Source organism: Lactuca virosa, chromosome 1, assembly GCF_052849685.1.
Source record: "Lactuca virosa cultivar CGN04683 chromosome 1, Lactuca_virosa_CGN04683_v6, whole genome shotgun sequence".
NCBI classification, from domain to species: domain Eukaryota; kingdom Viridiplantae; phylum Streptophyta; class Magnoliopsida; order Asterales; family Asteraceae; genus Lactuca; species Lactuca virosa.
The window spans coordinates 129510218-129523468 of record NC_136426.1 but is presented as its reverse complement, the minus strand read 5'-3'; the positions used below and the strand labels follow the sequence as shown (position 1 = coordinate 129523468).

Sequence of the window (13251 nt, the reverse complement as noted above, 5' to 3'; positions counted from 1 at the left end):
GCATGGGTGTGGGCATGGGCATGGGAAAGAGCATGGGCATGGGCATAAAGATAGGAATAGGCATAGGCATAGGCTTAAGCATTGGTATAGGCATAGGCATGGCCATGGGTGTGTACATGAGCATGGGCATGGGCATTTGCATGGGGATGGGCATGGGCATGGGCATAGGCATAAGCATAGGCATAGGGATAGGCATAGGCATAGGGATAGGCATAGGCATAGGCATATGCATAGGCATGGGCATAGGCATAGGCATAAGCATAGGCATAGGCATGGACATGGGCATGGGCAAGGGCATTGGCATGGGCATAAGAAAGGACATGGGCATAGCCACGGGCATGGGCATGGACATGGGCATGGGCATGGACATGGGCATAGGCATAGGCATAGGCACAGACATAGGCATAGGCATGGGCATGGACATGGGCATTGGCATGGGCATGGGCATGGGCATAGGCATAGGCATAGGCATAGGCATAGGCATAGACATAGGCATATGCATGGGCATGGGTATGGGCATGGGCATGGGCATATGCATAAGCATAGGCATAGGCATACGCATAGGCATAGGCATACGCATAGACATATGCAGAGGAAGAGGGGTAGGCATAGGCATAGCATAGGCATAGGCATAGGGATAGGCACAGGCATAATCATAGGCATAGGCATAGGCATAGGCATAGGCATGGGCATGGTCATGGGCATAGGCATGGGCATGGACATGGCATGAGCATGGGAATGGGCATGGGCATCGGCATAGGCAGAGGCATGTGCATAGGCATAGGCATAGGCATGTGCATAGGCATAGGCATAGGCATGTGCATAGGCATAGGCATAGGCATAGACATAGGCATAGGCATAGGCATGGGCATGGGCATCGGCATGGGCATGGGCGTCGACATGTGCACGGGCATGGGCATGGGAATGGGAATAGGCATAGGCATAAACATAGACAAAGGCATAGGCATATGCATAGGCATGGGCATGGACATGCCGAGAAATATTAATTAACTCAATAAACCAAATATGTTATACCACGCAACCTAAAGCCACAAAACAGAATTGAAAGCGGTTGGTATCTGTTTTCTTGATGGCTGTGAAGGTATTAGGATTTGTTCTTTGAAGATTATGCAAGAATATTCGTAGCTGAGAAAAGCTTCTTTCGGTGTAAGTACTCATTTTCACAAGCAATGAAAGTGTTTTACAATCATCACACGAATCCAATTATAATTATATACAAATTGGTGTTTCTCTACAGTTCATACTTCATAGTTCAACTTTTTAAATTCATAGTCAAACCAGTTCAATTCATAGTCAAACATCACTGACCGACAAGACAAGACAAGACAATGTACTTGTCTGAAGTTCATAGTTCAACTTCTTAAATTCATAGTCAAACCAGTTCATTTCATAGTCAAACATAATTGTCTGTAATAAAATTTCTTCTATAAATAGGTGTAAAGTCACTCCATGAAATTTATCTGTGAAAGTAAGTCATATTTGATAGAATAAATAAGTCGAATGGGATACTGTAATTGCGGAGGTGAACGTATCATTAGGATTTCTGGTACAGCTAAAAACCCAGGAAGATTATTTTACGCTTGCCCCTATATGGTATCATGTTCTTAACTTCATTCATATTTACACCCTCATGATTGTTTAAATTTACAGGGACCAAAATGCTGGTTTATCAGTTGGGTTGATGAAGAGAAAGACCAATCATCTATGGTAATAGCTAAAGTAGCTAACTCTAATAAGCACTTTCAATTAGAAAATAAGAAGTTAAAGATAGCATTAGTTTGTACTTGGGTGTTGTTTTTGGCAATTATTGTTTACAAGTTGTAAGCTTTTTAATATTGTTTTGATAGTTTTGAAGTTGTTACGTCAATAAATTGTTGTATTTGTTGTTATGTTTAGAGCAGTGTACTTGTAACGTTAAAACAAATAGTGGTGTCATTGTTATGTTGTAAGTATTGAAGTTATTAATAGGTCATTAAATTGTTTTAATTGTTGTTATGTTTAAACTTTTGTATTTGTAACGTTAAAACTAAAAATAGACTAATGGTGTACTCGGTTGTAGTTGTAACATTAAACGGTTAATAATCAAATCCAACATTCAATTACATATACAAATATATAATCCAACTACATAGGGCCAAGACTCGACCCCCAATAAATTTTTGTCATCCGTTTGCAAAACTCTAGAGCTGCGTTCCTTGGGTCAATAAGTTCACGTTGGCAAAACACCGCAATCTCCTAACTGACTACTTTGTTGGGGAACATTTGCTTCGAAAATGAATTGCATATTCAATGGAATCCTTGGGATGTTCCTCCGGGCCCAATAGTCAATCTTGTCTAAATAATTTGCCACCCGAGCTTCAAATTTGGTAAAGGTTCCATCAGAGTTGAATTTTTCATAATCCCTTCTACCGAGACTGTCATAAAGATGGACTTCCATTGACACCAATCGTAGTTCCCCAAATAACCAGTGATTAGGGAATGAATGAATCGGCATTAGGACCTGTATAAGGTAAAAAAAATTATGTTTACATATCAGAATACAAAAACATAACGACAATAACGAAAAAAATTTCAAGAAATAAAATTCAGTTTACCGTATCGACATCCTACCAAACAACCATGAAGTTGAGGAATGTAGCAATACCAGACATAAACGCCCTTCGATCGTACCCATCCTCCAGAACATGGCAAGCAAAAAAATTTGGAGGCATTATTGTATGCTGGTCGCTATCAAAACGTCTCTCCATCAGTAGTTTACATCAAATGGTCATATGCTGCACAAAATTATGATACTTTTGTTATTAACTAAAAAACAAAAAACTTTTAAAATAAAAAATCAAAAATTATTTTACCGCTGCCTCCAACCATCCGTCGTGTGTATGCCCAAACAAGGCGCTCCAAAAATCTCTATCTAACACCAAATTATACAAACGATGTTCCACGTTATATGAATGAAATAAATAATTCTGGATCACAACTTTGCAGGCGCAACACGGAGAAGTCGTTTACAACTAAAACAATATTCAAATGTTTAAATCTCTATCTTTCAAATAATTCACATAAAAATAAAATTCTATTATTACGATATAAGCTTTTAAATTAAACGAATACCTCGGTATAAGAAGGGCACAAATACTTTGATGGATTTCGAGCCCTCGGTCTATCGGGTGTAACTTCTTTATCATCAAAACCATAATCATCATAACAATTTACATTTCCCGTAATTATTAAATCATCTTCCTCCGACACCTAAATTAATAAGCAATAATCTCTAATTAAAAAATGTTTCAATCTACTAAAAAAATAAAATAAATGTAAGTATAACAACCTCTTTAGCTTTATTATCATCATTTAAATCAAACACATCATCATCAAATTTGTTCCTACTGCAACCCGCATTTTCATTCCTCTCCTCCAACTCCTACATTAAAATTAACACATTATAGTTATTAACGAAAGACACCTTAAAATTTAATTATTAAAATTGTAACTATAATATATATATATATATATATATATATATATATATATATATATAATAACCGTGTCGTCTTCAATATCACCAAAAACATTTTCATTTGTATTATTTTTATTCATCCTTTCATCTTCTACAACCTACATTTTCAACTATAAAATATGAACAAAAATTTTCAAATATGTTAATAAATTATATAAAAAATGTAGCGTGTAACTAACCGGTTGACCTAAATTTGTTTGGAATACTGCAGGCTCCTCAAAACTGATGTTATTCCATAGATCTTCATTATTCACTTTTTCAACAAACACCTCAGTAGGTTCTCGGTTTATAAACACTTGTTGGTCCAGTGCATGTAGTCGTTTCAACACCTCTTCTAAGCTGGGTTTCCCACTACGCCCACCTCTACCGTGAGAACGACCACTAGACGGCATATTAGACAAAGATTCGTCGTCTCCTAAAATGGTCCCGTACTGGGGATGCAATAATAATCCAACATTCAAATTACAAACATAAACAATGCAAAAACCAACATTCAATCAATAATTTCTATATTTACACTGAAAAACAATAACATACTATAACAATTTTTCAACTTAAACGACAAGTATATACAATTTTTCAAATTATACGACAAGTATACAAACGATTTTTAACTTTCAAATTAAAAAAAATAACATATTCTAACCATACTATAACAATTTTTCAACTTAAACGACAAGTATATACAAATTTTCAAGTTATACGATAAATATACAAACGACTATTGTAAACATATTGTAAACATTATTATAACCATTTTTCAAGTTATACGACCACTTATACGAAAAGTATATACAATTTTTCAAGTTATACAACAACTATACAAACGACAAATAACATATTGTAACCATGCTATATCAATTTCTCAACTTAAACTACTAACCAAACATATTGTAAACATTATTGTAACAATTTATTTAACTTTGAACTTAAAAAAATAACATATTCTAACCATTTTACTAAATGTACAACAAGCCAATGCACATTCTACGCAGTCTATACTTATACATTCATACAACCACTAACAAAATAGCATTAAAATTTCAAGGTTACTAATAAATAATATTAAATCTATCAAATACAACAAAAGTACCCAACCAGAAACAATATAATTTCATTTTTTTACACTAACTAATACAATAAATAATAAAATAATAAAATAATAAAAACATATACTAAATAAATGTTAATTAAAACATAAAAAGAGTTAAATTCTAACCATATTTTCGGGATTGTTTAAAAAACGTCCATTTTCTTCAAGAAATCGTCAGAGGGAATCGACGAGAGAGAGTTTTTCTAAAGTTGAAGAGTGAAAAATGAAGAAAAAAAACAGTTTTATAGTTTTTTCAACCGAAAATCGCAGGTGGAACAGGCAAAATTGCAAATGGACTATTGCATCTGCAAAAGTACAAGTGCGTAAAGCACAACTGTGCTTTAGGCGTTTGTACCTTCGCAGATGGAAGGGCAAAATCACAGATGGGTCATTTCCATCTGCGATTTCAATGGTTATAATTGCAATTTTGATTTTTTTTTTTTGGCTAAATTTGTAAAGTAATTAGTGTATTTGGCTAAATTTGTAATTTTCTCAATAATTGTATATTTGTATACCCTGGATGACATTGTAATTAAGATATTTAGCTAATTTGCAATTTTCTCTTTAAAAAATATATAGAAATCTAATTTATATTGTCACATCATCAAAATAACCGGTTCTTCCTGTATAAGTCGCATAAGGGAGTTATTGACAGGTAAACCTTAACTTTAATGGTCTATTACGTAAAAAAATAGCTTCAATGACCAATCCAGGACAAGTCGGAACTTTGTTGTGCTACGGTGTCATTTTCTATTGCCTTATCTAGACCTAATCCGCTTTGACTTTCTCAACAACCTCATCTACTTGGACTCTGTCACCAACCTTATTGTTTGTGGATGTTAACTTGTTAGACTCAATTTCATTGATGACGTCCTCATTGCAAAATAAACCCGCTTCATAACACCCCAGTTGTAAGCATATTCAAATTTAGTGCATACCATATTAATGTTTTACCTTTAAATTTAACCCAAAAAAAGTCAAAAATATCTAATGAATAGCATACTTGTCATTCCGTCATAAGGCTTCATTCTTCTTGAGCAACCTCACCATTGCAAGACAACCTCGTCTTCCAACAATGTGAAGTGGGATTTTGTTGTCTTTGTTTCGTGAGTCGGTTACCATCCCGTACTCTAAGAGTCGTCTGACATAACCAACATAACCAACGTCATTAGTCGCCACTGCTAAGCACAAAAAGTATCCATTGTCTTCTTTTCTTAATCTGGCTCCTTTCTTGGTGAGGAAATCAAACTATTTTCTTATTTTACTAGTGCTTCTAAGAAGGGAGAATGTCATAGGACACAAATGTTAGTCAAAATATAATTGACATAAATCCAAAATTAAAGTGAACTTTACGATACAAATCAAAGTCGGCCTAGCACATACGTATTTAAACATAAGAGCAATAATTAACCTAAGTTTGGCAATTGCCCCACCTATCAATGATTAGGGTTACAAGATGAGAGTTCACACGGATCACTTTGATGTAGGCAATAGTGGCAACGCCATTAGCGGCAACAACCACTATTAACGATGACACCAAACTAGCATGTTTGGCGTCGTCGTTAATAGTGGTTGTCGTCGCTAATAGTGCCACCACTATGCCAACATTTCTTGTAATACGCCTCTGTTACCCTAGTTTTGTGTAGTAATACACATACATACACATAGAGATGGCAACAAGGAAGGATGTAACGGGGAAATCATGTTTTCTGTAGTGACTTTTTTTCTGGATATTATGCGGTTGGTTTAAGATATAACAGGGAAAATCACGTTTTCTAATAGTGATCATGCAGTCAGTTTTTAGTTTTTTTCAGCTCTTAATTTTGTGTTCTTGGTTGCTTTTGTAAATGATAACATTATAATTCTTTTTATGTTTTTGTTTGATTGCTTTGTAACATTTTTTTTTCTAGTTTGCTCTATTGGTCTAGGTAGTTATGTTTTTGCAGCTAATTTTAAGTCTTTTATTATTTATTAATACCCGAAAGTTTTTAGTTAGAATGTATATGTAGGCATCACTTTTTCGTTTACAAATTGTTCTTAACCATTTAGTTAATCAACTATCACTATAACACTATTATTCTACTACTTTTATTTTGTAAACAAAACAAATTCTAATTCTAACATATTTATGCAAGCAATAGAAGTTGTCTCTAATAATTTCCCTAATTAAATTCTATGACTCATTTTTTTAAGTCATGCGTTTCTTTTTGACTTTGATTCTTGTTTTCCTTGAAGTTTATCTCAATAGTCAACAATCGCTTCATATTATGGCTCTATTACCTTTGTTCGATAAAAAAACAAATTCTAAGCCTAACATAGAATATGACTTTAATATTTTTCACTATACTATTTAAGGCAAGTACTTACCGAAGGTCGAGAAATCTCAAATCTTAATATAAATTATAAACCCTAACTTCAAAGTCACAAGCATACACATAACAATTATTTCCACAGATAAGAAAAAAGCAAAAATAAAATACATAAAAAAAGTCATACCTTTTAAACAGGGAAATCGCGGCTGAAAGACTTCAGACTGACTCGGAAAAACCATCGCCGATATTTCACGAACTAAATCCATCGAAAACAATAAATACATATCGAAATCAACCGCAAAATCACCGATTCCAACCTCCATCTTCAATAATCAGCGACTTCCATTATATGATTTGCAGAGAATGGATAATTTTTTTTTAAAAGGTCAAGAGAAATGCAATGCAGAAGCTGATTCAGTTGCTTGCAAGCAGACAAGAGTATTTGCACGGAAGAATGACCAGAAATTTCTTGAAGCTTATATCCATGGCGGCGAGGGTACAAGCCCTAAATCGCTACATGCTTTTGGAAGGAGAGGGTTTAATAGTATAGGGGGAACCATTTAGGTTAGACAATCCGAAATTACCATATTGACCTCGCAGGATGTTCCTAGTTTGCCTCACACGAAATGCAATGTCAATGTAACATTCTTAATTCTTTTATGCGGTGAAAAAAACATGATATACTTTTGGGCTTTTTGTGTTTCATTAATTGCGTGTAATAATATGCATTAATCTAATAAATTATTGGTTTTTATTATTCTGTAAAACTTAAATATAAAACACATTACGTGTAAACCCGTGGAAACCACGGTTAAGAAAGAAAAAAAACTGTTTATCATTTGAAATCGTAATGATTAATCAAATATAAATAGAAAAATTATTAATTTACAAAGAAGTTTGTGTAAAAAGTCTAAAAAGTTCAAATTTTTGTAAAAGAAAATAATTTTAGGAAAGATTTGTAAAAAAATGACCAAATTTGAAACAAAAATATAAATGTACAAATAACTAGCAACTTAGGATAGCTAATAAAAAAACATATAATTTGTGTGTTTTTTATATTTTTACATAATAAATTAAGTTTTAGCAACTTAAAGACAATTTGAATAATTCATTTTTCAAAATCAATGTTGACACTTACTAATATTATCTTCAATTAGTTAATCTCTAATATCGTAAAAATGTTTATTGTAACTCGTTTCCTATGATATTCATGTTTGTATTATAACAAAAGATGTGAGGTCACATTTGCCAAATAGGGAAAAAAATCATGTTAACAATAACCCTTTTACAAACAAAGCTTGTGTTTTGTTGTAAAAATATGAAAAGTTTTGACAGTTCTCTTTAATATTAATAGTTTTCCTCTAAAATCATCCAAATTCACAAGGCGGTGACGAGGGTGTGCAACATGTTCATGTGCACAAGGCATTTTCTTTTCAGGGGCTCAAATTATTTTTTTTATATACTATATTCAGTTTTGGCCTAAAATAAATGCAACATAGACGAGAATCTATATTGGGTCATCCGAATTTCACTCATCAAATAAAAAGAATCATTAACAAAATCGAAAGAAATTGTATTACATTAGGAAATTAATTAAGCTAACAAACTCTCCATAAAACCAAATAAAAATATAATCAGACATAAAATTCTTTTAACTCAAAGATTTGGGTTTAAGAAAACAATGGAGCCCTAGAAATTTCGACGCCGGAAAACTTCCAAATCTAACCGGTATCACATTGCCACCCTGCATCTCCACCATTGATCTCTATCGCTGCTCGCCGGACCACTGCTGTGCTTATTTTCCGGCGTCTTGCTCTTTTTTCTCCGTCGTTCGAAGGTCCTCTCCGATAATCTGTTAGCCTCTCCGGTCTTCTTGTATTATTTTTCTCCTCTCGTTTCTCTCTTTTTAGTCTCGTTTCTCTTTCTTTAATTATTTCCATTTCTTTATGTTCATAATGGTGCCATGTGTATTTGGTTATATTCAGACATGTTCTATGAGGAAAGAAAATAAAGAGAAAAGCTGATGGAAACTTTTATTTTTTAAAATTATATTAAATTAAAAACCTAAAATACAATTTCTATGAATGACTATTAAAAGCTATAATAATTTAATAGATACATCATACATAAAAGATAAAAGATAGGTCGAATATTACAATATATATATATATATATATATATATATATATATATATATATATATATATAGTTTATCGTCCTTTAAAATACTATGATTTTGCTATGTTTATTGCTATAAAGTTTATCGTCGTTTTAAAAAAAATATTTTATGTAATTTAATTTGTTATACGTTCATGCAAAAGGGCATTTTTTCCGACTCGTCCAAGACATTTGAATTCTCAGTACTGGCCCTGCAAATTTAAAACGCTTTCCATTTATATAAAGGGGTAAACTTTATTGTTCTAGTAAAAAATGTATTAATTAGGTAGATTCTTCAAAATATGCAAGTATATTAGACTATGCATCAATCAAAATGTTAACACATTATATTCATTATTAACTTATAACCCCACTACATAATATTTTTCAATCCACTTAATTGCACTCAAATCTGAAACTGCATAAATCTAACAATGCATGTATTCCCCTACATTTACACATGAATTTCCGTAGAATGGACATTTTACAAAAACACTTGATATAACGAAGTCTTTGACATGATCAAAAATCGATTATGTGTAAGGTCCAAATAGGAATGTTGATAATACAAAATGCATTTTGGTGGTTAGCCAATAGTTTCGGTGTTTTATTCTTGGAAGACGTTTGTAAAGTCATTATAATGCTGGAAGATCCTTTAAAAATTGTTCATTCATAATGTCATTGTTTTTTCATAAACACGGCCTTCCAAAATATTTTTCACACATCCTTATTTTGATATTATATAACATTTCTGGTCCTTGGATGGTCGACTTTCACATCTTATCTGTTAACTTTTAAAAAATAACCATTTTGCCACTGTCGTTCAAGAATCATAATTAAACCCTTGAACTAAAAATAATAATTCCTTATTGTCCAGACCAGATAGTAAAACAAACCAAAACCAAAATTAGAGATTTAGAGTTGTTCTTGATCCAATCATCAATCTTCACCACCACGACATTAACATTGATAACCACAACCACCTACCTGGATATTCATCTTGGACTCTTTTTTCGCCACTTCATCTGAAATAAATCAACAAAATTGTGAATAATGTCAAAAAGAGGATATGGAGTCAAAGTTTTCACCTTTAGCTTCAGAAGGTGAGAGTTAGCCTATAAATTTCATGTAAAAAAGCTGACATTATCGCAACTTGCAGTCGCCCTCCTGTCGTTTGCAACAACCAAGCAAATATGATTGAAAGCAACATGTGGGCCATTATATAAATAAACATTAGGTTTCATTATTTCATACCTAATTAGACTTTCTAATATGGCACATTCGACTTATATACAACATTTGACCCTCCTGCAGTCACCGCTACAATTTATTACTTGTTGATAGTCAATACACAATAAAAAGCTAAAAGAAAATGAACCAAATGTTTGCTTGGTTACAAATTTTAAAAGCTCTTTTGTATTCAGGGTGTAAACCTGACAACCACACCAAATAATATCTCATGATTTCGTTATTGCTTGATGCAATTTGTCATAGGTCATACCATATATCTCACAATTTCTTGAATCTCCCTCATCATTTCTTTATCACCCTTCTTATTTGAAACACTAGAATCAAATAACAATCATCAAAACTGAAATATTGTTGAGGTTTTGTTCAAAACAAACACATAATTTCATCAAAATTACATCTTAGATCATATAAAATCAGAACCCCAAAACTTAGATTCTAAATGATCGAAAGGAATGAAGCCACAACCTTTACATACGAACAGAAAAAATAGAAATCATTATCTTTTGCCTACCCTTGTATTAAAAAGATTAAAAAAAACAATAATACCTCTTGAATCTTGATATAGCTTGCCTCTTGAGGCTTTTGTTCCTTAAACCAAAAAAAAACAAATTACTATGGATACCCTCTATTTTTCTCTACTCATTCACATTTTGTTTACTAAAAGAAGGAAAAACGTTCTTTAAAAATACATCATAAATGACTTCAAAGACTATTAAGTATCCTAAGTAATCGGTAGGCTAGCTCCCTATCTTATTTTTTTAAGCTTAGTTGGTAAGAAATTATATATCATAAACATAAATATATTATAGTAGGATTTGCCCAACTTTTTTACATACCTGTTGACTTTGATTTGCCCAACAAAAGAGATGGTTTAAAGACCTAAAAAAGCTAGGTAGAAGCCAGAAAGGGAGAAAATCATGGGGTTTCTATAAGTACTCCCCTCCTTTTCCAATCTCACCCCCCATGATTTGATTTTTTGTCTTTTGTTGTTTTTTTTTTCCTATTTTGTTTTTTTGTTGTTTTTAATTCTTTTTTAATTTATTATTATTATTATTATTATTATTATTATTATTATATTTTAATATTATTATTATTGTTGTTATAAATTTCGCACAAAATTTTAAAATTCGGGAGACATTATAAATTCGAACGGCTATATAAAATCGGTTTTTAAATATTTTTTATATTTTCATATTAATATTATTATTGTTATTATTATTATAAATTTCGAACAACCTTGTATAAATCGGACATTATAAATTCGAACTGCTATATAAAATCGAAACAAAATTTGTCCGATTTTATATAGTCGTTCGAATTTATAATGTCCGATTTCTAATATGTTGTTTGAAATTTATAATAATAATAACAATAATAATATTAATATTCAATATAAAAAATATTTAAAAACCGATTTTATATAGTCGTTCGAATTTATAATGTCGTCCGAATTTTAAAATTTTGTGCGAAATTTATAATAATAATAATAATAATAATAATAATAATAATTTAAATGAAAAAAGAATTAAAAACAACAAAAAAAACAACATAGGAAAAAAACACAAAAGACAAAAAACAACAAAAGAAAAAAAATGATATCAAATCACATGTCAAAATTTTGATTTGATTGATTTTAGGGGGGGTAAATATAGTTAAGGGGGTACTTATAGCACAACCCAAAATCAATTTGCCCTGAACTTACTCGAATTGAGTGTGTAAAACAGTTGTTTCTGATGAAAATGTTTGTGTGATTAGACAGATATGTGATTACCTCCGACCATCTTGCTTATCGTCACCGCCAAATGAACCACACCCAACGGTGGATATAGAGATGGTGGAAAAAAATGAATTTCCAAGGGGAGCGATGTAGACACCATCTTTCAATCGATCCTATGGTTGATTAAATCTTTCTTGAACCCGAAATCGAACCCTAATATTGGTTGATTATCGATTGCTCATTGAAATCACAAAAATCGGTAATATGAAACCTAATTTCTTGGCATGATTTTGAAAAGTTCAATAGTCTCCATTTTTCTACGTAACCTTGAATTTGAGAGAAGATAGGATTTTCAAATTTGCATTATTAATTCTTGAAAAGAATCCCTGATTTGTGGTTTAAAATATTTCAAACGCCTCTTAATCAGCATGCCGAGTTTTCAAGGCTTGGAGGGCATTTTTGGAACTTCACTTAGAAAGTTTGGGCGGGAAAAAATGTTGAGGATAGATGGAGGAGTTGCCATGTGGCGTTATTGTACTGTTTTATTAGATTAGGGGATTTCATTTTACAAAACATTTCCATCAAACAATGCAAACTAAAAATGATTTTAATAATCCAATGAATATTAAATATATTCTTAAAAAATATGAATGTGTCAACAAAACAGTTGTGTTTACGTTTATCGTTTTTCTTTTCCGGTTTGAATTATACATATATATATATATATATATTCTTTTCGATGAATGCTACATTACCATGACACAAAATGCTAACATTCAAAGAGAATCAAACTTGATTAATGAATCCGATGTGTATATAATGTATATACTAAACTTGATTGCTAAAAATTATGCCTCGACATAATAAACATGTATCATTAAATTTATAATGAGTTTGACGCCAAAGTAATTTACAACAACAAAATAACATTATCAGCTACAAACAGTCTTTTATGAAGAAGCAAGAGAGATACATGCTACAACTGAAGTCGCGTTACTCCAAACTTTTCATGTCGTGATAGTCGTCCTTATTTACCCATAAACTTCATCATAATAGGTTACATGTTGCAAATAAATCAACCAATAAATATGAGGTTCTTATACAAATTTAAGGAAACAACTAACTTCCATGTTTCTTGTTTAACCCAAATTTATCGTATCTTTGATAATCATCCTTATTTACA

The 13251-nt window shown here is 32.0% G+C and overlaps 1 protein-coding gene and 1 long non-coding RNA gene across 8 annotated transcripts; both read right to left on the bottom strand.

The window, feature by feature from the left end:
• Nucleotides 1–2074: 2074 nt before the first annotated feature.
• LOC145157977 (uncharacterized) lies at nt 2075–7475 on the bottom strand. Of its 6 annotated transcripts, XM_079076946.1 has the most exons (9): nt 7128–7475; nt 5635–5904; nt 3718–3969; nt 3565–3636; nt 3350–3442; nt 3133–3270; nt 2874–2928; nt 2616–2795; nt 2075–2521 (listed from the first exon to the last, which is right to left on the bottom strand). In XM_079076946.1, exons 3-8 carry the CDS (start codon nt 3928–3930, stop codon nt 2776–2778), a joined length of 591 nt encoding a protein of 196 aa, XP_078933072.1. In that variant the 5' UTR covers nt 3931–3969; nt 5635–5904; nt 7128–7475; the 3' UTR covers nt 2075–2521; nt 2616–2775. The 6 variants fall into 6 exon arrangements, with proteins under 6 accessions (XP_078933072.1, XP_078933086.1, XP_078933069.1 ...); XM_079076960.1 differs by lacking the exon at nt 5635–5904 and having other exon boundaries at nt 2874–3032; nt 7128–7474; XM_079076943.1 differs by lacking the exon at nt 5635–5904 and having other exon boundaries at nt 7128–7474.
• A 2388-nt stretch (nt 7476–9863) lies between these two features.
• LOC145106579 (uncharacterized) lies at nt 9864–12389 on the bottom strand. Of its 2 annotated transcripts, XR_013707603.1 has the most exons (5): nt 12123–12389; nt 10898–10939; nt 10355–10408; nt 10189–10267; nt 9864–10125 (listed from the first exon to the last, which is right to left on the bottom strand). It is a non-coding gene; the product is annotated as an uncharacterized LOC145106579 (long non-coding RNA). The 2 variants fall into 2 exon arrangements; XR_013707602.1 differs by lacking the exons at nt 10189–10267; nt 10355–10408.
• Nucleotides 12390–13251: the final 862 nt, after the last annotated feature.

What these genes read in the sequence shown, in the direction of transcription:
- LOC145157977 (XM_079076946.1), bottom strand. Translation starts at nt 3,930, where the DNA reads ATGCCGTCTAGTGGTCGTTCTCACGGTAGAGGTGGGCGTAGTGGGAAA. An exon ending in TGTGCCCTTCTTATACCGAG is followed by an intron (nt 2,929 to 3,132) that starts GTATTCGTTTAA and finishes GGTGTTAGATAG; the next exon opens with AGATTTTTGGAGCGCCTTGT. An exon ending in ACGGATGGTTGGAGGCAGCG is followed by an intron (nt 2,796 to 2,873) that starts GTAAAATAATTT and finishes AATTTTGTGCAG; the next exon opens with CATATGACCATTTGATGTAA.